Source organism: Rhea americana, unplaced genomic scaffold, assembly GCF_003343005.1.
Source record: "Rhea americana isolate MKP2758 unplaced genomic scaffold, rheAme1 scaffold_273, whole genome shotgun sequence".
In the NCBI taxonomy this organism is placed as follows: domain Eukaryota; kingdom Metazoa; phylum Chordata; class Aves; order Rheiformes; family Rheidae; genus Rhea; species Rhea americana.
Window position 1 is genome coordinate 817,499 of NW_028186394.1, and position 26,351 is coordinate 843,849.

At 42.8% G+C, this 26,351-nt stretch overlaps 1 protein-coding gene across 14 annotated transcripts in view; it reads right to left on the reverse strand.

The window, feature by feature from the left end:
• The window catches only part of EXD3 (exonuclease 3'-5' domain containing 3), a 323,237-nt gene that overhangs the window by 151,076 nt on the left and 145,810 nt on the right, over window positions 1-26,351 (reverse strand). For 12 of the 14 annotated variants that reach the window (XM_085308338.1, XM_085308334.1, XM_085308325.1 and 9 more), the window contains 7 exons: window positions 25,863-26,076; window positions 24,965-25,074; window positions 23,652-23,862; window positions 22,273-22,439; window positions 19,758-19,928; window positions 13,641-13,694; window positions 11,805-11,936 (listed from right to left, as the gene is read on the reverse strand). In XM_085308338.1, coding sequence (XP_085164464.1) covers window positions 11,805-11,936; window positions 13,641-13,694; window positions 19,758-19,928; window positions 22,273-22,439; window positions 23,652-23,862; window positions 24,965-25,074; window positions 25,863-26,076 — 1,059 coding nt within the window. Of the gene's footprint in view, window positions 1-7,967; window positions 8,009-11,804; window positions 11,937-13,640; window positions 13,695-19,757; window positions 19,929-22,272; window positions 22,440-23,651; window positions 23,863-24,964; window positions 25,075-25,862; window positions 26,077-26,351 lie in introns of all 14 variants that reach the window. The other 2 variants (XM_085308337.1, XM_085308332.1) reach the window with 2 other exon arrangements.

Genomic DNA, 26,351 nt, shown 5'->3' on the forward strand with positions numbered 1-26,351 from the left:
TTAAATATGCATGTACTGCTTTTCATCACTGTTCCCATTACATAGGTTTTGCATTACCTGGCCAAGACAGCAGCCCTTGGTCCATCCCTCAAACTTATAGGTTCCTTGAGTATATTTAAGTGTTAGTAAGTAGCTGGCAAGCCCCTTATGATAACTTCTAAGTACCATTACTGTGATCTTGCAGATGGACAGTCTACTGCCATGCTAGCTCAGGGCTTCCACCCAAACTCTTTGGTCATCCTCACAGCTTCCCCAGTGGTTCAGTAGCTCAAATTTGGAGATAACTAGCAGCTCACTGGGCAGGAATGACACAGAAACCCATGGTGGGCAGATGGGAAGAGTCAGGAGGGTGTGTTTGTACACAGAGATTTTCCCACTCCTGACATCATATCAAAATTCCAATTCTGTGGTTATATCAGGGAGCAAAAGGAGACGAGCAAGAATGAAGAGAGTATACGACGGATTCCAGGCCGCAGGGAGAGACATTCCTGCTGCAGGAAGCCTGTCTCCTAACCATGAGAATTTACTATGCATTGCATGGACTAATGCCTCAGGGCAATCGGATGAATTTGTGAAAAAAAAAAATTCCACTAACACAACTGCAAACAAAAATACTAGATCTGCCCCCATCAGCCTTCTCCCAACTGAAATACCTGAAAACTCTGCCATCACGGCAAGAGCTCCCTTTCATGTGACTGGTTTTCTTTGTCAGGCAAGGGCAAGCTCAACACCATCTGGATTTAGGAGCGCTATTTTGCTCAGGAGCTCCGTCCCACCCTAACCACCTGTGCTTTGTGTCTCTTTGAACTGAACTGCAGGGCCAGCTTTTCCCCCTTCAAGAGCTAAACCCCAAAGGTATCATATCAGGTTAGCACAGAGCAAGAGCCCTCAGGGTTTGCAGAGCAGATTGACTTTCACACCTCACTGGCTACACAGAAGAAACCCAATCTAAACAGCGTAACTTTGCATAACTGATTATTTTCACTGGGGTAATCTGAGCCCTCCAGTAAATGCCACTAAATGCTGCTGATCCAGGGAAGACCCTGCTCAGGGAAGAAACAACCCAACTGCAGAAGGCAGCCACAGTAAAGCCTATCAGGGCAAGGAAGGGCTGGTCCCACCTGAGGGCTGAGTTTACTCCTGGGAGTGAAGGCTGAATCCTTCAGCACAGGCCAGGCTTGGGTCAGAAGGAAGCATGAATAATTTTTCAGTACCCAGATTATTTAAATATTCAGAAATTGGAGTGGGCAAAAATAAGGTGAGGGAAGCACACTAACCAGAGCCCTGAGTCAGCTGGTGTGCAAGAAACTGTTTGGCTTTACTCGATGTCATCTTAATCTCCTTTTCCAGTGTYCCACACACATTTGGAGAGGCTTCAGCTTTTAGGCTGACTCCCCAGTGACCTATTATCCTTTCACATCGATCACTCCAGCTTGTCACCAAACAGCCATTCACGTGACCTTGCTTGTAGGGAACCGCGTTCCTTGTCTGACTTCTCTGTCACCAACTTCCTTCTCTCCAACTACCAGCTAATTTCCTCCTACTCGTCCCAGTTCAATGAGCTCGCCTTCTTTAAAGTCCATGAATTTAAAGAGTTGAATTAGAAACCTCATTGCTGCAGAGGTTAGTGTCCGCTCAGTTCTCCAGATAGCTACATTCACTGCTATGCTTCAGGCTACAGGCAGGGGCTGGCTTTATACCAGGAACTGGCCACCAGAGATGAAGTGGTCCATGCCACTCATGTTATATCAGAGCTGCAACTTGCTCCTTCAGCCCCTTGGGTCTCCAAAGCACTGATCCAGGTGCACACAGGCTCTCTGTCCTCTTTCAGTCAGATCGGTCTCAACATCTGGCTTACCACATGGCCCCCAAACACTAGGGCAAGCTTGAGGGAAGGATGAGTGTGGGGGCCAAAGGGGTGCTGGGCCATCCTCCTGGTAGCAAGACAGATTTAGGCTGGACTCATCAAAAAAGGCCTCAGGAAAATAAAACTGTCTGGTTGTGCTAATCTTAAACATAAGACCTCCTCCTCTTCCTTCACGAAAATACCTTAGTACGAACAGCTCAATTAGGAACAACAAAATAAAAAAGATGAGGAGAGGGAAAGGGAAGAAAAGACTAAGGATGAGAGAAAACGAGGCTTTCACCTGCACCTTCCCCAACACTTCCTTGATCAAAAGGATGGTCAACTTGGACTGTGTAAATTGAATTAAGACAGTTCTTCAAAGAAAACATCATGACATCCAGGAAGTGTGCCTGGAATGTTATATTTTACACCTTTGCAAAAACTCCTGTGCGCTCATTCTCCCTCTGAGAGATCACTCCCTTTTTCAGGAAATTGAAGGGTACTGAGCTGCCTTCTAGAAGTAAAGTTTGCGCCTCTCAGGAGATTTTGTTCAGATTACCACAGTCTCAGATAAGCCAACGATAAAAAGCTTGGTGGTACAAAAGGATTCCTGTTGCCTTTCTGGGGCAGAGAGAGAAAGGAATTTTTTTGAACCTCTTATAAATGACTGACTCAAAGACGACAGTCTCACCTAGTTGAATAAAATTCTCTCTTGGGTTACATCTAGTTGTACTTCATCAAGGTAACTGGAAAATATCACCTTCTTCATGACTAACATGATGTATGAGTAGAGAAATTCTTTTAAACCTTTCTGTTTCTCTTCTCAGGTTTCATCAGGATACTGCTTTACCTGTTTGTGTTTCTGAAACACTAAAAAATCCTTGGATGAAAGGGCTTACATGAACATAAAGTGGACTTACTTGATTTAGTAAGAGACATTTGGACAATGTGCAATTTTAGGGGATGAGGTCTTCTTGAAAAGCCCAAACCTTACATATGTTGCTTACTATCTTCATCATTAGCTGCTTCTAGCTGAAAATGCCTTTGCAGCAGTAGACAAAACAGGAAATCGTGTACCATATCCCAAAATGGTACGTAGAACTATGGCTTTCTTTGGTGTGGGGTATCATATCATACAATTAATATTATCAATAACAGATATTGTTAATTTTACCCCATAAGAAGCCCTACAGTTTTTTTGCTCAAAGATCTTCAGATAAACGTCATCAAGCAATTACAAATCTGTCAAATCTCATGATGAAATCAAGTATGTATATTCTCAGTCCGTAATGCTGCCCGAAATGACAGTTAGTCTCCTGAAGCAACATAGGACTACTGCCAAAACAGCTGCCCGGGCAAACATTGCAGATCTTAGAGTTGGATGACAGAAAAATTGTTCATTCTCCATGAAGGATATAACAGGATTTTAAATGCATTTGCAACAACTGGACAACATTTTTGTGCAGGATTCTCAGCAGGAAGTGAGAAAACATTGGTGTGCTATTACCTGTGCTACAAGATGGTCTTCATCAAACTGTTTACTAGAAAGTTTCCTGTCTACCACTATTTCATCATCTTGATGTATGAAGTGAAAACATGGCCCTGGCGACATTTTGGTGTGTTCAAATCAATTCAGTTCACCTGAATTATTGATGAAGCTGGTCACTTTATTGTGAAAACAAGAACTTTGGCATTATTTAACTTTTAATGCACAAGCTATTTCAAATAATGAGACCCACTAATGGTATTGCTAGTCTATGCATAGGATTATCATCATGAGAACCCACCTGTAAATACATATGGGCATTCAAACCCTGACAGGGTTGGACATCCCATCCTTAACATGACATACAAACAATGAGCATTACAAGGGCACCAAAGTCAAAAAGAAGGAGAAACTCTACAGTGTATAAAACATGGGAATTTTGACTTCTTGACACAGTCAATACACTGAACTCTGACCTCAGGAGGCACAGGGGACTGGAAGCCAACAGAACTTAAATTGGCTACAAATCTCTTGTTTTCTCATGACATTTGAGAGAAAACACGGGGACGGTTTCTTTAGGACACATGGGAGTTATAGCTGTGTCATTGCCTTCTCCAGAGAGTTCTTCATTTTCCTTACAGTCATTCAATCACTGTCACCAACTGACCTTTCATTACTTTCTCCCAGTGCACCAGCATCACTGCTGACCAATGGATTTCCCCAATCTGTCCAAATCCAGGAGAGGAAGAAAAAGCCTGGTACAGAACTGTATAAAAGGACGTTTACTCTGCACTACATTGTGTCTTCTTTTCTATGCTAGTCTAAATACAAGTGCTGTTTTCACTGCCAATCGTTGTTTGCTTGTTCTGTTTCCACTGGCTAAAACCAGCATTTTTCCAGCTAGTGTTGCCCTCCAGGAAAAAAACACACATTCATACCTTTCTTGCATTTAGCACAGGAGAACAAAGTTGGTTCCCAGGAACAGGGATGATTTCCTCAAAAGAAAACATTTACTGTCAGCTGAGGTTTGACTTCTAATGACTAATTTGGCATCATCGTTTTCAGCACAGTAATAGATAACACCATGAATAATTAACAGCTTTTTTTTTCCTCTGAAGTTTAATATTCTCCTGCAGCTTTGCAAGTGAAAAAAGAGAAAGGAGATAAATACAAAAACCAAAACCTTGGGTAGAATCTCTCACATACTTCCACAAAAAGAAGCTAAAGACAAAGATCGGTAAAAGAAATTTCACTGGAAATCAAGCTTTTGCAGACACTGAGAAAGAAAATCTGCAACATGAGACTGTCTTCCTTGAAGAAACACAGCTGATCTGCTGCATTCCCATATCTGACTTCCACTGGTCTGTGTAAAACATAAACTTCACGCTAACCCTATGAAAACAGTCAACATGCAAGAGAGACAACAGTCTGCTCCTAGCTGGTGAAAGGGAAAAAAAATCTCAGGCTGTCATTCTTCCCTTGCTGTGACCTTCATGCTCCACTGAATTTCTGAAGATACTGAAATCTTGGCAGGAAAGTGTACAGTCTGTGGGAACGAGGCAGTACTGTCCAAGCTTGCTGGTGAGAATTAGGCCCAGTCAAGTCCCTTTTTTGGGGGGAAGCTGTGTGCTCCACATGTATTATAACACAATACTAAGAAAATTAAAGGCTGGGAATTTTTCAGGACCCTGTTTGTATGTCATGCTTTTGCCCTGCATGTGCTTCATGCTGCAGAACTGGCATGGGCAATACGTTTTCCATGTTCCCATCCTTGCACACAGGATGGCCCAGCCTGCTCAGGATCATCTTCTATAAAGCAATGTATTTATGGTACATTCCTCATGATCCCATTCTAACCTTAGCAGCAGATAAAACACATTCTCTTACCCACTTAAGACACATAAATACTAACAGTTAAGCCTAGGAARGCACCTGGAAGTCTCTAACAGGTAGATGCAGCTTTGGAGTCAGGAGTCACGAGTTGTATTCCTGCTGGGAGCTCCTCACCGGAGCCTGGATGAGACATATTACTTCTGCGTGCTCACATTTCCCTGCCCATAACTGTGGCTGCTCACTACGCTTAAATTAACRTTTATAACAACAATCTCAGCTCAGGCCTCTAAAGAAGCACAAACTGCGATGACAAATTTGCACATACCCTGATGCCATTTAACGACTGTCYTGTAGATCTGCTCCAAATCAGAAGAACGACAGTTCTCTGAATGAAAAGCTGCTATTTCAGGGTTAGGTATATTCACAACTGAATGCTCACATTCAGATGGTTCCAGGAACAAGTACCTTTTGAGGTCAATTCACTCCTTCAACAATGTCTCTAAAGACAGAATAATACCAGCTGTGCTTCCCGGCCAGAATCTGAGCAGTACAAGTTGCAGATTACATCTAAATTGCCAGGCCCAGGATAAACAAAAAGATTAAGAGGGCCTTACCCTTTGTGTTGAACAATCACACTCCGAAGCAAGAAATCACAGCCTACATAGTGGGCAGGCACAGGGCTGCCTTCTCATTTGGGGCTAAGGGCTGCGGAGGAATAAGCAGCTAACACACATCGGGGGAAACCACAGATGCTGTTAATCATAGGTTCTCCTGACCTGTAGGTGCTGACAAATTGCATCCTATGGATGAACCTTTTATTAAACCACAGAGGGTTTTAAAACAATATTCTCTTTCTCAGCATTCTCAAATAGGTAAAAGCCAGTGCACATGACCCTTCTTTAACTCCTCGTTTAGATGGTGACACAGCCTTTCCAAAAAGATTTCAGGGCCGAGAAGTAAATAGAGCTCCAATATTACTGAAGTGGAAGGCAACCCAAAGCTGAAATGTGGGCTCTGAGAACTGACGTTTTCTAAATTCTGCGATGATCTTCTCAGTCCCATTTCAGTTTGAGATGCTTTTTATCCTAAGCAACTCTCTTGCTGTCTCTTAATGAAGAAGTATTCTATGAAATATTTAGCCTTTCAATTTACTGCATATTAGGAAGGCCAACTGTTCTATTTAAAATAATAAAAAGACTGTTGACCAAGACAAGAAAGGTGACCACAAAATGAAATTACTTGGTCCCACTTCCATGACACGATAGAGCAGGGAGATAGCTATTTGGCTCACAAGTTAGTGAGAAAGAAGATGTCTGGGAGTTCTCATCATCATTTGGACCGACAGAGCAGCCCACATAAAAGGAACAAAAAAGCCTGCTGATCAGATTGGTGTGACAGAGGCTCATGAGAGACATGCACATTTTCAACCTAAACGACAGCTTGAAGGATCTATATTACTAATTATCGACTAATATTGCCAGAGTTCCCAGGCTGGCTTCAAAGGTTCTCACAAAGTGCCCTAAGCACAGGGTTTTTCATCTAATCATAAGGCCTTTTTCTTTGTCCCTGCTAAATGGATTGCTCCATACTAGGTTTGCTCTGTGTAAATCAGTTTGCGCATGATGAGATTTGCAGCAATGAAATTCGTTACCTTAACCGCACAAAACCAGAAACATTCGCTGCAACTGTTATAACACTTTTGCACCTAATTTCAAAAAATGGTGGTTTCCTCTCTCCTCCCCCCCCCCCCGCCTACTCCTAATCCCATGCTAACACCTTTCTAAAAGGCTGGGGTGAGTCGCTTTGAAACATAAAGAGCAGGGAAGGGGGAGAAAAAAAAAAGATATCAGATCTCCAGACAATGAAATAAAGCAGCTATCTCTCACATCCTGCAGAGCTCAGGCTGAGGTCATAAGTTAAACAGGACATCAGAATAGGTGATGTAATTTGCTTATTTAGGATCAGAGCTTTCAGTGAAGCGAAAGAGACAACCTATTCGAATTTACTGATAATCCGATAATAAATGCAGGGCAGCTCGGCTGCAGAAACTGCAGCTGGGGCCAAAGAGATTTTTTTCCTGCACATTCATTTTTGCAGAGGATATAATTACAATCTTCCCTTCTTGCAGGAATGCCTTGAAACCTCACCTAGGGTAAAACTCCCAGTGCACTAGGTTTTGTTCAAATAGTCCGTGCCTTGTACAGCTCAGAAGCTAAAGGGTCAAGTCAATCAGGGGGTGGGAAAGGAAAGAGGAAAGGACATGGCCAGTGGCCACCGCCACGCAGCAGGACCTGCTGACCAAGCTCAGGCTGGGCAGGCGAGGAGCTGACGTTTCCCATGTTTGGTGGAAAGGCAAAGCTCCTGGCTCTCAACGTTCGGCTAACTAGCAGCTTACTGTTTCTAGCAGAGCAGAACTCAGCTTTTCTGAAGACGGACAGGCCCTCCAGGCTCCAAATCTGTCTGCAGAATCTCAAACCAGCAAGAATTTTAGAGCAGAGTTATAAACTTTTAACGACAAGGTTCTTATACAACAGGAGGAATTTACTGGCTATCTTCTGCAACACAGAAGACGTCGTTTTCCCTTCGAACAGTTGTGACAAACACTTGCAATATAAAGATTTAAAGCTAACAACTTGCACTATCTATCCCCTCAATTTATCACCATTCAAACTGTGATTTCGCCCTGACAATATTGCACACAATGGCGTTACAACCGAGGGCTTCTATTCCCCTTCCGGAATTATCTCCCTTGACACAAGTGGTTTTTCACTGACAAGAACCCCACTAGGCCAGATATCATACCTTTGCCAAAGGAAGTCAAAGTCTGCAATACCTCCGGCTCACTGAGAAAGACAGCAAGAAATGAAGATACATTAGCCACACTATAAGGTCAATAAATGGTTATCTACATCTGCTTCTCTCATGTTTAGATAGAACTTCAAAGTTCAATGTTCCAAGGCAGTACCAAAACGACAGATAGAAAGACCAAGTCGGTCATCTGGGCAACACTTCCTAATAAAAGTTAATTTTCAATAATTTCTTTACTAGGCTGAAATTGAGTTCCTGTCCTTTGCTGCCCTGCTACGAGTTCATAGCTCAGCTGCCACGGCCATCATGTGTGTCCCGTGCATAGATCCTGGCAATCGGAGTGCAGGTGGGTGCCACATCACGGTAGCATTGGGAGACAATCTTATCACTGATTTTACAGAGCTGAGAGAACTGCCAAACATTAAACTGCATTTAAAATGCCTTACTTGTCAAATGTTTGTATACATAACTGTAGCAGTTCAGTAAGACACTTTCTTTAGTGTCCAAATAAACTTCCTCTAAGCTGGCAGGATCAGAGAGCCTGTCTTCCACTCAAGCTAATTTGGTAGTGACCCTACAGACGCTTACTACAGCCCCTGACAACTTCACAAAGGTCTTACGGAATAGTATCAGGGACCCATGTGCTGCATTTATCACTGAAGAAACATCTCCAGTATGCTTTTCACATTCACACATTTCTGAAGGTGCTACCTGGGGATATTTGAGAAGAAAAAAAGCTGTATACAAGACATCCAAATGTGGGCAGAGGTGACAGATAAAAGATGTTTGCATTTCAAATAGACAGAGGAAATGGGTTTATCACAAAGATTTTAAGGCTAGGAAGCATATAGCTTCCTGGGGGCTCTTTGCACGTCCATAAAAGACAGAATTTGTTTTACCTCCATTCAGATCCCCTAAACCATTGCTCACCGAAGGCAATACCAAGCCTAGCTAAAGGTGCTATGCACAGGTGACTTCTCCATGATGATCACAGAGTCCTTAAGATGCAACACTTGAGAAACACATGCAATAGTCATTTATGGAAGGCCATAACTGACAGCAGCCCCCAGTGCCAGAGCGTTTGACCAAAACAATCAAGCAGAAGCCCAGTACACGTCAAAGCAGAAGTGAGGAAAGCAGCACGCAGGTGATCTTCTCTTTGCATTCGCTGTGAGGAATGAGACAGAAGTAGCCAGTACTTGCCATTGTTTTAACAGAAAAAAAGGTTCAATATTTTGGCAGGTTTACAAAGCAAGTCCATTCTTTGCATCTGCAAAAGAGAGGCCATCCATCCCTGCTGAGGGAGCTGATAAAGGAAACATATTTTATAGCTATCTTGGGTCCAACATTGAATTGGGACCTATTTTTACCATGTGTTCTGTGTTACATGCATTAATTGTTACAGTAACAATATTTGCTGACATAGTCACTCAAATCATTTACAGAATAGAAGCCCCAGAGACAAAATAAGCCCTTGCTCCACGAGACAGAGTGAGTCAGGCAGGATGCCACAGTGCTTCCTGTGACACACAGAAAAACGCTTATCTACAATGGATGATCACGGCTGATAACGAGTCTCCCGTGCTCCGGCAGCAGAATGGAGCCATCCTTCACCGACAGGGCTGCAGTTCAGCCTGTTCCGCTGAGCTCCATGAAGGCAAGGATGGCCAAGCTTTCAAATCAGTACTGCCTGGGCCCCCCATGCTGCTGAGCACCTACATGCTTCTGGAAGCTTAGCCATGCAATCGGAATTCCCAGGCCCAGGGACAGACCAACTCCTTGGTTGCCCATTAGCAACAGAGATTTCTGCAAGTTGCTGGCAGATCTCAGATCAGTTTGCAAAGATTAGAGGAGCAGCACGAACGGAAGGATCTAGTTAGTCCTCCATCCTGACTAAGTCCAATCAGCTTCACTAAGTCTGCAGAGAATTAGGATGTTTTGGAAAGAACTCGCAAACGAAGTCGTGTGGGCTGCAGAGGTCCCAAAGCATCCTTTTAAAGGGAGAAATTTGCCATTTTTTCAATGTGGGCATTACTCTTTATAGTAATGTACTATGATCCTTTTCAATTTACTGACTGCAGCTCCCCTCTTCACACATATATTTCCCAAGAACTGCAGGTGCAGAGCACTCTTGTGCAACTAGCTGGATGCCCGCTAGGAATATAAAGCTGCAGAAACCCTGGGATTCTCCTTGAGAGCAGCGGTATTATATCAGTGAAACTTGTGGTGCAATCCGTAGCAGACAGCTGAACAAAATCCCCAAATGCCAAAGCCTTAAATGTAGGTAGATGCATGCTTCAGAACGCAGAACAGTTGGACATATAATAGCATCTTCCCATGTGTAGCCGTCTAAAACATGCAGCTGCTCTACTACCACAATTTACAGGAAAGACACTTCTCCTGAAAGTAAGAGGAATGCTTAGTATATACTCCTAGCCAGATTAATTATCCCTTTTTATATTGTAAACTGAGACCGCACGTACTAAAAAGCTGTATAGTTAAGCAGTTTCAGACTCCAGATCATGAGAACAGGGTTGGTTTTATTTTCCATGTTGCACCGTCTTTTGCATTTATTATAGATAGCACACATTTTTCTTCAACGTATTTTTTTTTTACATGCACTTATTCTCACAGCCTCTCAAACAGCCATGGGGGAGAACACTACCATTTGAAGGACTCTCAGGGAATCAGAGAATCTACCAAGTTTGTTATAAGATTTTTTTTAATAATAAATAAGCCAGTGCATCACTACACAACAAAACTACAAGACTGAACGTGCTATCTTATATCATTTATCCTGAAGATCAAAAGATGAATCCATATTATTCTACTCCATCTGCATGGTGCTATGCCATTCTTACCCTTTAGACAACCTGAACAGTTGGACAACTCTCATGTTCTGTACAAGTTACAGACACAGTTCTATCAACTTCTAACATCAGATACAAGCAAAGTCCTAGAAAAACACACTCTGTTGCATTTGCTCAATAGTCATTTCTACAACATTCATACAGTTCCAGCAAGCCAGAAGACCCTGTTAGCTGTCTACTAAAAGGCACTGGGCCAGACTTTACTGAAGTGCTCAGCTGGCGTGTTTACTCATAAGAGAAAGCTCTTTTTCTAGCTAGATTAGCATTTTTTCCCTTTTCTTTCTTTAAACACTGGTAAGATGAGAAATGTTGAAGTTGGAAGTTGGTTTATATTACTACTTTTGAAGGGATAAGTTTCAGTGTGTTACCGTTAACACATACAACAGTGAAACTTGGAAGACATGGAGCAGATTCGAGCTAACAAAATCAGGATTTCTTCTTAAAAAACAATCCACAGATATCCAATGCCAAACAATCTGGAATCATCAGCTAGCATAGACATGAATTAACCAAATAGTTCCTTAAAAAAAATAAGACCTTGAAAAAAATCCCCCTATTAAAATAATTAAGTGTTATCAGAATCATAGAGCTATAATTAAACTTGGTTTATAATTAAAACACCATGTGTCCTAGACAGAGAATGCAGGCACAAGAAGAATATAATCGTGATAGTCAATGCCAAAAAACATGCCAAGTACCAAAGATCTGAAAATCAGCACAGTTTCTAGCAAGTTGCATATGCAGTGCTTGTTCTGTTTGACTTAGTCATGAGCACCCATGAATGATATTAGCACACTCAAAAACCTCTCACAGCTTTGCAAGACATTGCCAAAGTCCAAGAAGAAATACTGGCAACCAAGAACAAGCCACTGAAGGCAAAACATAAAAAGCTGAAATGGTGTCTGTTGTGCAAGGAACAGCTAGTGAGCACTGGCTTTAATTCAGAAAAGGCTAGACCTACCTGGCAGCGACTGAAGATATCGGCCAAGGTTACTTGAACATTGAAGTGCTTCAGAACCTGCAGGGCCTGTTCTTTTGCCTTTTCTGAGCAGTTCACAGAGAAACATCTTCCTTCTCCTACCTGGGACTGTAGCTTCAAAAGATAAATCATAAACAAAAAAATAAATAAGGCACTCCATGCATAATGATGTTTTCTTTTCTTTTTTCTTTTTTTTCTAATGCATTTTGTTTGGTTTTAATAACAAGTAACATTTGGAGTTAATATATCTTTACAGTCTGAAGTTTGATCTAATGAACACAATAGGTCATTTAACACTTCGCCACCATCACAAATAGCTTTGCGACTGCTGAAGAGGAATAATGTTCAATATATCATACATGATAGTCTAAGTTCCCTTTAACTTATTATTCAATGGTGTGTGGTGCTAACAGTGATAGCAAGAGGAAACTGAATTTAATCATAGCTTTCACATGAAACCTGGCCAGATCACACACTGTTTGCAAAAGCGCAATCAAGGAGACGTTTCTAATGACAGTTTTACCACTTCAGCCCTTCAAGTTTATACACTTTTTTTTTACCTGGAGTTAATAGATGGCTAATGACTTTGAAGTGGTTGATGTGGACACTCCCTCAATGTTTGCTCCACATTTAGCGCAGATGTCTGTATCTGGGAATGCTCACCGGGAAGTGTCCAGACACATCTTTATGAATGTGATAAAAACTGACAGTGAGCTGGGATCAACTAAATGCAAGTAAAGAGGCTGGCAGAGCCATTCTGTCCGCATGTAAGGCATACAAAGGCAAGGGAACAAAGGAAACCAGACATTTCCCAGGACAATACTGCACCCTGGGAAGCAATTATTTTCCTTTTGCAATTTCTACTCAGTGCTTTGGAGTTAGAGCTTTGCCAAGCAAGATTATGCCAGATTCTGAAATACCTACAGCATCAGCTGTAGATGCTAGCAACCACAGTCTGGATAAGGAACCTGTAACATGGCATGGCTCCACTTGCCTCACAGTATCTCATCATGTGGGTAATTTTCCTGAATGTTCAGCTATAAACTAGGAAAGTTCTGCAAATGCTCCACATAACTATATGAATAGTTGGGATCTTTTGTATCTATAGTTTCAAATGAAGTCCTGCACTCTGGCTCATGCATGTAATGTTGAATAATTTCACTTCTCCAGATGAATTTTTGGGCAACAGCAGAGGGCACTTGCAGCAGGCATCATGACACTGTAGCCACTGACTTGACAGATTCAGGATATTCCCACCAACACTCTGCTTTGCAGTATGTTTCACAAAAGGCTCTGAATGTCTGGTGCTGAGCGTAAGGTTGGGTTTTGCTTTGTTTTTTGTGTGTCTGTAGCACAACTCAGCCTTCCACCTGGTCTCATGCTTGGTGGCTTCAACTGCCTCTCTTCTGAGCTCCAAGAAAAGTCTTTAAGTATTGAAAAACAGCAGAGTGCTCTGTCAGTATGGAACCGGTCAGCAAACAAGAATCTTTGTGATAAAATGCATGGGAAGTGAGTTGCATTTTGCTTGCTGGTAGGGCTATACAGAAACACTCTGGCTTGAATTTTTTGACATAGAGGTCAATTGCTCTCTCTGCTGATGAAGTATCAAGCCTAAATGAAACTTCAACCCAACCTTTGGCTGTTCAGAACAAGAGCAAACCTCACAAGACCCTTTTTGTAGTCTTCAGTGCAGAAGATGGACAAAAAAGCCAAGCCAGCTGTTCTTTCACATCTGGCTTTTCCTCTTCTCTACACTGCACGTCCCAGACCATGCAGTGACACAGTGCCAGAGAAATACCAGAAGTTCTAAGCACTTACAGTCTGATATGGGAGTCCAGAGGTTAAAATGACCCTTCCTTCCTGTCGGGCAATCTGGAAAAAAGAAACAGTAAAAATCATTAATTAACATGGGCTGAAGTTACCAGTGAATTCAAGCTTTCCTTCCAGTTAAAACACAGGGAATATGAACTGGAGACATAGAGTCCTTCTTCTCAGTATTGACATACACTATGCCAAGAGTATCTGGGTCTAGTTCAACAGTATGTTTCTGACAGCAACAGCAGCTTGAGGTATTGCTCTCTCACTACACACATGCTGGAACAACTACTTGTGCATCTGCACTGCAGATGGACTAAGAAATTGATCCTATCAAAAAAGATATCAACGAGAAAAAATCCTATCAAAAAGCGGTTTTTTTTAGTTTTAGAGGGGTTTTTTCCTCTTTAGGGCAAGCTATTTCTGCTTCCCTAATCTGGCTCACAAAGAAGCAAGCAGCACTGCTTGCTCAGCAATACACAGGGGAGAAAGGAAATTACCTTAAGCAGACAATTCCAGCAAAAAAACATATCATTGAATGTGCCTGTAAGCTTCGCGGACATTAAGAAAGTGATGTTCAGTCCAACTCTTAAAGATAATGTAGTACTGTTTTCCTGCAAACCAGGAACAGGCATACAGAAATCATGCACACTTTCCAGTCCACAAAGAAAGTCTCCAGAGGAGTTTATCATCTCATGACTTGCAATCTTGTGCTTTTACCAGAGATCTTCTCCTTCAAGTGAAAGGTCTGCAAAGAATTATCAGGGGACTCATCACCCATGCTTCTGACCTTCGCAACACAGTAAGAGACATTTTTGAATGGTTTGGTGCCAAAAGAAGATACTAAATTTGGAACTGCAATTCTTCAGAAAGACAAAAGTGTGACTGATTTTCATATGATTAAATGACATTTCTGCCTCCCACCGCTTCACCCTTTCCTCTAGGAAGAAAGTAATTTCAGGGCCACAGTGAGAGGAGGATTCCCATGTGAACCAGCACTTCTGCTCTGCTAGTGCTGACAAGCGTGGCACCTCGAGGTAGGCATGAAGTTATTTTTCTTCTCTGGCTTGGATTCTCCTGGAAACCCTTGCATTTTTCACTATTTCCAGATGCATGTCACAGCTGTCCCTCTTCTGATTCAGAATTTCAGAAGCTTTCTCTGGATCACTCTCTAACCCTGGCAGGATACGTCTGGCGATCGGAGTCCTGCTGCACTTCCCAGACAGCTTTGACAACACCAAGCGTAGCCAGGGAACACCAAGTGTTGGAAGACAAATAGAGTTTTCTTAAATTTTCTCCTGGGTATCTATTCTCTTAAGACCCATTCAACCTATGGAGACATATAATGAGAAGGAGGCTCTGAAGGCACAAACTACTCTTTCAGCCAATCCAACAATCATTTTCTTCCTAATTTGACCTTCCAGGTAGCCTTTTTCCTCCTTTCTTTTGCAAAGTCACTGGTCCAGCTACCAATTCTTCACTAAAATAGGAACTGGAAACAATTTCTAAAGCACCTTCCTTTAGCTAAAACTACTGTATTTCTCTCAAAACTAACTCCCTCTCTCAGTAAAGTAAAAAAATTTAAAGAACTGGAATCTTGAAGTGACAGCTGAGACATCCCTTGCTCAATGCAATCCTACCATGTAGTTAGGATTACTGAACACCCCACGTGCAACCGGCCAACAAACAAGCCTCATGGCACATCTGCAAGAGAAGTCCAGTGAGGCATCAGCTAAACTCCACCATAGTGGGGGACAAGTGAAAAGAAAGCTCTGAAATTCCTCCAGACCCATGTGCGTTTCAGGGTAAGGCAGAAGATTTCACAGCTGCAGCACTCAATTCTGACTTCCTGCATTCAGGGTTAATTAGTTCAGGCTTGATAAATCCCCTGATCTGAACGGCTCTGCAGAGACAAGCAAGGAACATCAAATAAAAAGGAGAAAAGCAGCAACTGTTCCAGCATATTTTTCCACCTCTGGAACAATGACTGAGAGAAGCAAGGAAAGCCAGAAAAGCCATGTGATAGCACACATCTGACTGAAACCTGCAGAGGACACATGCTGGAGAAAAGAGCACAATTCTTTCTCTTCCTTTGAAAGAGGTAATTGAACTTCAGGACCAACTGGGAGACACTGTGATCAGAAACACAGATAAAAGGAAAGAAACTATCAGTGCAGCATGCTGGAGTGGGAGTCAGGGACTTGTTCTCCATCCCAAACACTGCACAGAGGTCACTGGCCTCAGTTTCACAGTCTATCAAAAAGATGATATCAACTTCCTCTGGAAATGACTTAGCTCTTCTGAATAAAAAGACCTACCTAAGAATTTGTGATTACTATTTAGCCTTTAAGAAGCCTGTATGTTCAGCTAACRTTAATCTTGCAGAGATCAACGAACACAAGTGATTCATGGGCAAAAGAGTCCTCAAAGGTCAAGAACTGAAGAGGGAAGAAAAGAGAGAGACTGTTTCAAAGCAAGCACCAGCAGCAGGATTCCTTACAACCTAAAGAATGCGGATTTAAGTCCAAAGAAAGTTTCAAGAAACAGCAACATAGGGCTGCAGCCTCGTAATTTAAGGGAAAGAAAGACTGTGCTTTATGTAGTCAAGCCCTTGCTTGATGTGCATCAGGCAGTATTACATGTCCTTGAAGAGGCAAACTGCAGTGTGCCTTTTGCAAGGTATTTTTCTAGGAAAAGATGCAACCTCCTTGTAAGATAGAGGTTCAGGGATGATCCTGAGCCAGCATGGGCACGTTTAAACAAAAAGAAAATAGACAGAGAGCATCTGATCCAGGCTGCGCACTGGAAAATCACATGAAGCTCCACTCACTGTAGTGTTGGAAGTCCCCTTTGAGTCCCCTGGCTCCAAATTAATCCAGGGCCAATTCAGTTCCAGGTGCACATTTCTCTGGCTGACTCCTGAGATCCATCTAAACCTGGTCCTCCTCTCTGACTTGCTTGTTGACCTGGAGTTTTGGGGGAGCGGGTGTAACCTTAAAAAGGAACCTTCTACACCATGAGAGCTGAACGAAACCAGTGCTACTGACTTTCTGGATGTTTTCACACTTCAAAAGATACCAAGTTTGCCTTAGCATGAAGATTATTCTTACAGATGATGACAATTTTGAAGCTGAAGAGGACAAGCCATTAAAAAACGCAACATAGGTTTAAGACTCTCTACAAAGACAAATTTGCAGAAGACAAGCTGGTAGACATGACTGGAAACTCAACAGGCCTATTATATGATTCAAGTAAAGAGAAAGTATGTTTAAATAGATAAAACAGTTGTTCTTTACAGGAATAACTGCAAATGCAAGGAGTAGCTTTCCCCAACAGGGACAAGTTTAAGAGCAGCTACAAACACAGAAGGATGTTGCCTGAGAGAGAACATCTCCACATTCTTCACCAATATGAGAACAGAAGCCCCTGGGAAATGGGTGTATGCAGGAAATAACCCAACTTGAGATGGAATTGGAAGCCCCTGGCAAAGAACAGCCAGACACAAATAGCCCTTCTCAAAAGAGGCCACCCTATTTTGCTAAATAGCAGGGAGCCAGACTTAGCAAGGGAGGCTCCAGGCTGGGCCATTAGCAAAAGCACTGCTGAAGGGCCTTCTACTCAAGCTGCAGGACTGGAGAAAGCAGATGGCAAAAAAAAAAAAAAAAAAAAAGTAGAAAAGAAACACCACCACCACCACCACCAACAACCACCAAAAAACCCCCTGCCTCTCAATTCACAGGCCACTCTAATTCAGGTAAGGCAGCTTGTCCAGCACATCTGGGCATTTAGCCTCTAGCTGTGCAGCAGCTTAGCCAAACAACTCTGTGCACTGCACAACAGCAGCTACAATATAAATGCAATACATGCTACAAATATTATTGCCACCCCACAGAACTGCAAAATGACATGGTGCCCACAGCTGGACACAAAGCTGCTCTTCCCAAAGAGGTTAGTGCTCATGAAGAGAAGTCTAAAATGGTTGTATAAGAATAGGCTGTGAGCCTACAGATTTAACCACAGAAAAGAAAGTTTTGGTAAGAAGTTCTAATATTCCTCTATTTTTAATGATTTTCTATCTCTTACGATATAGGAGTTTCAATTTGTCACTTCTCCAATCAAGATGTAAATTAAATGGCACTAGTAAACATGCAGAGTGTAAGCTGGTGTTTTTTTTCACAGCAACTGAACGTGGGCAAAGAGGTGGAATACACTGGCTTGTGGTGTCAGGGCATGTCGATTAGATCCTTCTCCAACAGGACAGCAGATCTGAAGTTGCTGAGCTGGCACAATAAATTTAGCATGACAAACATCATCCAAGACAAGATATTTCGCCAACAATGGCAGGACAACATGGAGCGGTACACAGAACAGATTTCAAGTTTAGCCTGGGAATGGGATTTCTCAAACCAGTGCATAAGCATTACTCTTATGACTGACACATGCATTAGTTGAATAAATTACAGAGGGGGAAAAAAATCCACGGCTGGGCAAGCACAGCTTACACAGTCCTCAGGCTTTTAAGTTATCCCTCAAGTAATATAAGGTGAATGATACGATCCATCTGCCTTCCAGTACTTGAAGTCACTTTAACAACCACCAGTAATGAGAACAATAAGGAACAAATGCCAGGCTATTCAGAAGTTCTTGGCACTAGGAGACATGTGATATCATTGATAAATCATTTTAGTGAAATTACAGTAATGACGAACAAACACTAACTCTGCACACGTATATATGTTCCTGGTGAGGTGATGCTAATTTGGGATTGTTTTGGGACAACACTAGAATTGCCTATCTTGTGTCTGGTGACCAGGATTCAAATCTTTCTCCCGGCATTCGCTAAAGCACTTACTGGTTTTCTGATATACAGTGGTTAACATCCAACTTCTATTAAATCGGGATTGTTGGATATAAAGCAGAGTGGGAAGGGTCCATTTTTATACTTGGCTATCCAAGCACAGATCAAAGGCTCTCCAATACAGTAACACTCCATGGGTTTTTGACAGTGAAAGCATGTTTGTCCGGTCACCATAGAGAAAGCAATGTAAAACATCCTGTCCATAGCTTGATAAGGTATCAGGATGAGAAGAGGAGACTGGGTTCTGGGGAGAGGCAGTGAGAGCTAGCTTGTTTAAATGACTTGTGCAAGTTTGGCAGAAATGAGATATTAATTATTTTTGCAGAAGTTAGAGCCTCCCCAGGATTCAGGCCAAGTAGACATCTGAAGAGGAAACATCCTGTGCACCAGGCCGGGTGATCAGTGCACTCTCGATAGTGACACTCTGTGTGGGCTGAATATCTCCATTTCTGGTGCAGCAGAAATATGTCTGACATGAAGAAGCACGTGTCGCTCTCCTCTGAGACGCAGAAGGTCAAAATGCTTATGGGAGTCCAGATCAGTGTTAGTTGTCCCCATGTATGTTAAAGACTTTTTCTTTCCCAAATCCTTCACTGCAATTTGCAGTTGATCACCTTTGAGTCATCTCACAAGGTGGCAGCCAGCTAGGAAGTCACCTGGTAATTTATTATAGCAAGTTTCCCTTCCATGCCGCACAGCTGTCCTTTGATTACGTGTCAGCTGGACTGGCCCAGGTATAACACAGGCACATAGTGTCCCAGCAAGTCCAAACTGGAGTCCACTAGAAACCAAAGTGAGTTTTGGTTCCTTTTCCTGGTTTTGTGCATTTTTTTTGTCGCTGTTGCAAGTGCGCCAGCACTCCATTCAAGACACTGGAGACCGCAGGTCACACGTATAGCATTTGTATTCTTTATTGACTTAAAATGACAGAAACAAAGAGAGACGAGTAAGATTTGAGATCACAGCACTCTATGCAAAGCGTTGTTTGTTTGCCTTCTCTCTCCTGGAAATGGAGCGTCAAAGCCCCACACTAATGAAGGGACTAAGGAATACCAGCTGCTACATTACACAGCTTCTAGGATTCAGCATGAGAACTGGATCTCAGCAAAGGCACAGGAGGAAGCATATGCTAGACATTTCCCACCAACCTGCTTTCAGTGCTGCCTTTGCGGTGAGGAACTAACTACTGCATTTACTCATGAAGCAGCAGGCCTTCTCCAAGGAGCACAGATGGGAGTTACAAACACACACACATGACTAACCTCAGCAGCTTTCCTATGGTCATCTTCGTTCTCCAGAATCCGGACATCTACGCCAAGGCAGCGAAGATAGCGCCCAAGGCCTTGCAACATGTTATCACAGACCACACTGAACTCCTTCGGGGAGATGGGCTCAGGGGGACAGGAAGCCTCCATGTCAAACCCTTTGCATTGCTACAGAAAAACAACAGATCTGTAAGCAGCAGAACAGAAGGTTGATTTCCACCACACCTGTGTTTTGCCTCCCTGCATTCACCTATTATGACAAATCCAATTGCTCTCTATCACCTGCATCACAATTTCCACCTCTGCAATAGGTTTAATTTCCCCTTCATGTCCCCTAGACCCTTCCTCATCAACCACCTACTACTTGGGCAGGAGGCAGAACATGATGGGACTAATTCTGAGTTAATAATTCACTTGCTGGCCAATTGACACTGATTAACTGGCCCCACAAAACAAGATTTGCAGCCTTTCCCTGGGGAAATGCTAACTTGGCCTTCTCTGTTCTACCCAGACATCAATTTTCATGAAGTCACAGAAATTCATCTTCAAGACTGCTACTCCCTTGTCAAATTAAGCTACAAGTGATATATATTATTGCCAGGGAACAGGGCTTGTCGGACAGAAAGAGAAACAGGTAGACAAAGCAATCATGTCAGCCTTGTTATCTTCAGAAGTTTAAAAATAGATAGTGCCTGAATTCTGTTTATTTTATTTCAAATGTCTGCTGCTGGGGAAGTTCCTGCAGTTGGATACTTTGTCTTTTGGAGGCTCCCAGAAGTACAATAGCTAAATTCATGAACAAGGAAAGTTATTAAAGAACCTCTAGTGTTTGGTTTTGCCTCTAGGAACTAGAATCACTTGGAATGACTGAAGGACACTACCACCATCTATGCAGGGGCTAACTCAGCCCTGGAAATGCTGGGTAGCACAATGTAGATACACCTCGGCTGACTGCATGAACTTGCTCAGATCTGCAAGCATTACAGATGCATTTGCGTGATGCTGCATCTCCCAGAAGCTGGTACATGCTTTCAGAGCTCTGTGGCACTACTGAACCATCACTGGCTCCTGGAAGGACCTTGGCAGACATGCAGACATGCCCTGGCACAGAGAGTATGATAATGGATCAAGCTGACCCTTCAGTGTTGAGGTAGTCAGAAGACACTACCCCCACATTGCTGCTTCTGCTCAAAGAGATGTAAAGGAGCAGCACCTGGTTCTTAACTTCTGATTATTCAATGGCAAGCAGCATCATATCCAGCTTTTTTCTCATTTTCATGCCAGTAGAGCTCAGAGGACTTGTAAAGGAGGACAGTGTCATTAGCCCCACTTCACAGAGTAGACCAGGAAACATTGGGAAAGAGAGCTTGGAGTTGTGCATGAAGTCAGGCATAGAACTCTCGTTTTTCTGAGTCCCAGTCCAGGTTTTACCGACTACCACTTGGCTAATGAATTTGACTGTACAGAACACAAAGATGACCCATGAGTTCACAAGGTAATTCAAGCCTGAAACACTTATTTCTCCCATCTCTGTAGCAGCCAGTCAAATGTGTTGTAACATACAACATTCCCATGCACACAGAGCACTTCAGAAACTACCGAGCAGCTGCGTGTTTTACTAGGACTAATGGACTAATACATTTACACACACTTGATAAGAGAATCCCAAAAAGGTAGCTATAATCAACAGTACTTCACTCCAACCACGGAAGGCATTGCTGACATCAGGAGCTAAACACACATTTAGGACTACTTTGAAAGAAACACAGCCACAGCGAGCCTTGCCAGTTAATCAACAAAGCCAGTTTTCCACTTATGTTTTCATAGGTGCATAAACAAGGGGATGGCTGCATTTTGAAAGCAAAACATGTATCTTCTTTATCACTAAGAGAGAAGGATCAGTCATAATGGAAGATATTTAAGCAGTCACATAGCCCCAAGCTATCACCAGCCGGGTTTTAAGGTTCTGCCACAGCAATACATGGAAGGAGAAGGCCAGTCATGGAGTATGTGGTGGGAGGCACGGAAACAGAGACAAACCATCAGGAAAAGGGCTCCTTTTAATTTTACAGGCCCCTAATACAATAAAGGAGGCATTCCCAATGCAAAACCAATGTGCAGAAGCTCAGTTAAAAGCAAAAGTAAAGAGGTCAGAGTTTTGAAACCTAATTAATGCAACATGTAGGGCTCAGAGTTCAAATGAACAATGAGGGAAGTGGTGCTTCTGCCATCAATGTTAACTGGATTCTGCCACATGGATTTGTGCYGACGTTCTTCCAGCAAAGACAAAGGAAGCTAATATTTCAAGGAAAGCAGAACTGAGGTACCCAAAGGGGAAAGCATATCTTACAAGTAAAGGGGTGGAGTAAGGAAGATGTTTGCTGCAATAGTCCTGAGAACGGACTATAAATAGGTGTATCAGGCAGAGGAAATAGTATGACTGAAAAACAAGGTAATGTTTGGTTTGAAGGGATCTGGAGCAACATGTAACTCTTTGAAGAAGTTTACAAACCTGTCCAGAAGATGGTGGTACTTCTTGTTTATTCAGCTGCTTCTTTGCCCTGGGTTTTATACTTGGTTTTCCCACCAGACTCTCAGTCAGGTTTGAACTTAGACCAAAGCTCGCGGGATCCTTACACAGTTTCCTGTAGACCTCCAACAAGCAATATGCATCTGAAGCTAAAAGGACAGAACATGAACATCAGACAGTTTCATCCAAAAGCAAAACAGAGGCTTTTCTGATGTAAGGAAGAGCCGTCACCTTTGTAAATGCTACTGAATATAAGCATCCTGTGAAAATGCAGCTTACCCTATCCTCTTTTACTTATTCAGTATCACACTCTAACAGGCCATGGCACAATCTCTTGACCAATTCAGAGCAATACACAATACCTTTTTGCCTTCAGGTAATTAAGACAGAGAACCAAACTGAGTCTAGCATAATGGGGCTGCTATTCACACTGAGATTTTTTTTTCCTTTCCAGGCAGAAACACATGAACACAAAGAGTCAAGGCAGAGGAGCTGAAAAAAGCCACAGGCCCTCTGCCTGCCTTATAGGGTAGCTTTAGCCAACCCATTTTACTCATCCTTGTTACAGAGCAGCAGCTCGCGCCCACGGTTTATTACCGCATCGCAGCTCTGGGAAGGTAACTTCCCTGTTAGATGCAGTATCTTAAAACGTAATAACCGAGTTGTTTGCAATCACCTGCCCACACACACTGCCATGTGGCCTCTGCTCCTTGCAGCGGGAACTGTCTTAGTCTCAGAGCCAGTTTTACAAGTCCTGGTGATTAACTTTTGTGGGAACTGTGTCAACTTCAAAGATAGCTGAATTTAACAAAGGGCTGGTTCGCTGCAGCAGCCTGTCCTTTGATGCCTCAGGAAAATACTTAGGCCCAGACTTCTGACTCTGGGGTAATCAACAATAAACTCCACTGTTCCTTCTGCAGTACCAACGCTGTGCTACAGCCTCTGACACCATGTCTACCCACTTTTAACCCTGCTCTAACAAGTACTTCACTATGACAAATGAATACAATTACTTGTTTCCGAATAAAGGCTGTGTGGTGAAATGAGGCAGAAGGAAGTGGACTTTCTTCCTTTTCAGTTAGAGAGAGGAATTTCCACCAAGATGATGTTTCATCAGATAGAATCAGCCAAGCACAGGAATTCTTTCAAAAGGGAAATAATGAATCACTGGACAGTTTAAACTTCAACCATTAAAGCCACGTCCGCAAAAGGACAAATGTCTGGCTTCTCTGAACAGGAACTAATCTATAAAGTAATTTTCTCTGTTTGCTCTCTAACGATTTTTCCAATGACAGGCAGCAGACAAATATGGCCTGTAACAGATTCTCTGGAGCACCTTGCCATGAAGCTATTGACCACACCTGCATAGAGGATCTGTTCCTCCCGGAGAGGCCGTTTCTCCCAGTTAGACAGCTGCTCAGTTTTATCTAGAGGTTTCCCCAGTACATGTTGCACCAACAGGCTGAGCCCTCTTTCCGGCTGCCTGAACACTCTGTCCTCGCAGCTTGGGTCTGGGGCCAGTACATCGACCTTCTGGCCACCCTTCTTCCAGTCAGTGGAGCTCTTCTGCAGCTAATGGAAGGAGAAAGACGTAAAACACATGGTTATAAAACAGTTTCTGCGACACCTCCTATTTCAGTAGGTGGAGCTACACAGCAGCTCTATCATCTTTATCTCTTGTATGGCACATTGCATCCCCTTGTCTCAGACAAGGACTGGGATGGCATTAGATATATACACAGAGTCTGGTTATTTGTTTAACAAACACCCTTGCTGGAAGGAAATCTGTTTCATAACCAGGGAAGGAGAAAAACTGCATTGTCTGACAGCATTGCATCAGAGCAATGGGGCTGTGACTGTTACTTCTCAGATCTGCAGGGCTCTCAGCCACGCTAGGGACTGTCAGAGACAATCTCAGTAAAATAACACAGCAGCACAGTTCAGCATCTTTTCCCTCACAGTTCCAGTGAGAAAAGATGCTTCTGCAACACAGCAGGCAACGGCCTTTTGGAAGTTTCCACGTCTCTGATTAAACCGAAGCATTGGCTGCTGGTGAGTACTTCAGACTCCACAGCACCTCCCAGGTTAAGCTATCAATCCTGAAGATCTGGGTTCATCCCAGCCTACAGCCTTAAATGAACTCTGCAAATTTTACCTGTTGAAATGTTTTTCCTTATCATTTCTGCAGACAGCGGAGAATTATTGCATTCTAATCCAGAGACAGCTGCATTTCATCTGCAAAGAAATTCCTGTACTGCATCCACCCACAGCCCTCCTGAAACATTGTGACTTCTTCACAAATCATTAACTCCATAATATCTGCTTTGGTACCACCTGATGTTGGAGTATGAGCGTTTCTACAAGAAACTTCCTTGTCCTAGCTGAACAGACCTGTGTCTCCATTTCAATTGCTTCTTCATAGCTTTCCTATAGGCTATGAAGAAGTTATTAGAATATCAAGCTCTGACTTCTTAGTTGACAAAAACAAAATGCTTCTGTCATTCTTTAAAAGAATCACATTATCCTTGAAACTAGAAGTGGAAAAGGTCTACTAACTCATTTAGCTGTTTCCCTGCCAACACAGGATACAAAAAGACAAACGTGAAATAATGACAATTATCTACCAACAAAGGCAAGAGAAATTATTTTCATTATCTTCRAAGTCCATCCTTACTTGTTTGTCTACTGTGAATAGATCCACTACACCTTGAGCTTGCTTATTCATGTCTTTCAAAGCAGAGCACGTGGCTGCAAGGCTATTAAGGTCTCCAGACATCGCATAACCTGGAGAAACAAACCCCAAATCAAACAGCTAGTAAAGCTCAAATCACGGCTAATTCACTGCAGCTTTCTCTAGTTTGGAGGCAAAATGCTCACAATGTATGTACAAACTTCGGTGGAAAGACTGTTCAAGGTAGGGAAAAAGCCAGCCTTCTAGCTCTCCTGTTTTTAAGACACACTCTTGCAGATCAAGATTGGGAGCATAAAGGTGGACGGAAAAGGCTTGCTGCATATTCTTGCATAGCTTCTAAAGTTGCACTTCACAACTAAATTAAAATCTGCTAGACTAGTGAAAGGCTAAAAGAGCAGCTCCACGAGAAGTCTTTAGCCTCCAATAACTTGCACCGGAAAATTATGAATATATCCTTGAAGTCAAGATTTAACACTCCCCCAAAACCTCCAAACAGAATCTAAACTCAGTTATGCTAAACTGCAGAGGTCCGGTGTCCAGCAGAGTAGCTTCAGGACAGGGCAAACAGATCTAGAAAGCTCTGGATGACAGACTTGCACAGTCCATCAAGGTTGGGTGCAAGTCAGGGCTTGGAACAGAGCTAACCAAGACAATCTCAAGTCTGAGGGGGTCAGGCCAACTCAGAAACCTTGGGTCTGGCCTGAAATGGGGAAATTTCTATCATTCCCAGCTATGCCATTTAGCCTGCTTTCTGGTATAGCAATCTTGAATACCCAGTGCTACAAAAGCTGACAACCCCAACAAGGCCTAGGAACTTCAGACAGTAAGACAGGTTGACCTACTGTAAAGACATAAGCAGGGGAGAAGAGAAGCAAGTTACCGAGTTTAGTGATGGCTGGATCTGAATAGAGGCTCTGGATGAAATGGGAAAATTTCTCCTTCTCATCCTCCCTCTCAGCTTGCTCAAGGAGCTGTGGCAAGTCCAGCAGGAATACCTCCTCACCCACAGCGATTTGAAGGAGGGAGACACGTGGCTTCCCAACAGTGCCGAATGAAGGCCTCCATTCCATGTCAATGCCCACCACCTGTCCAGGCTGCAACACAGACAACAGGCCTTCTTCATTTACACATTGTCTACACTTGGTTGGTACAGTCCAGCTCTTGAGAAACCAATCCTGTCCTGGGAGCACTATTCCCGAACACTAATGTTTCTTTTTGAATAACTTCCTCTTTGAACAACTGATGTGTGAGCTAGTACAGAGTAAATAGACTTTCATAGCACAGTAGAGTTACCCCTGTGGGGACTTGTCCTGGTTTGGTAATTTCTAATCTGTTCCCCAATCAGAGAAGCCTTTAGCCCTCAGTCTCT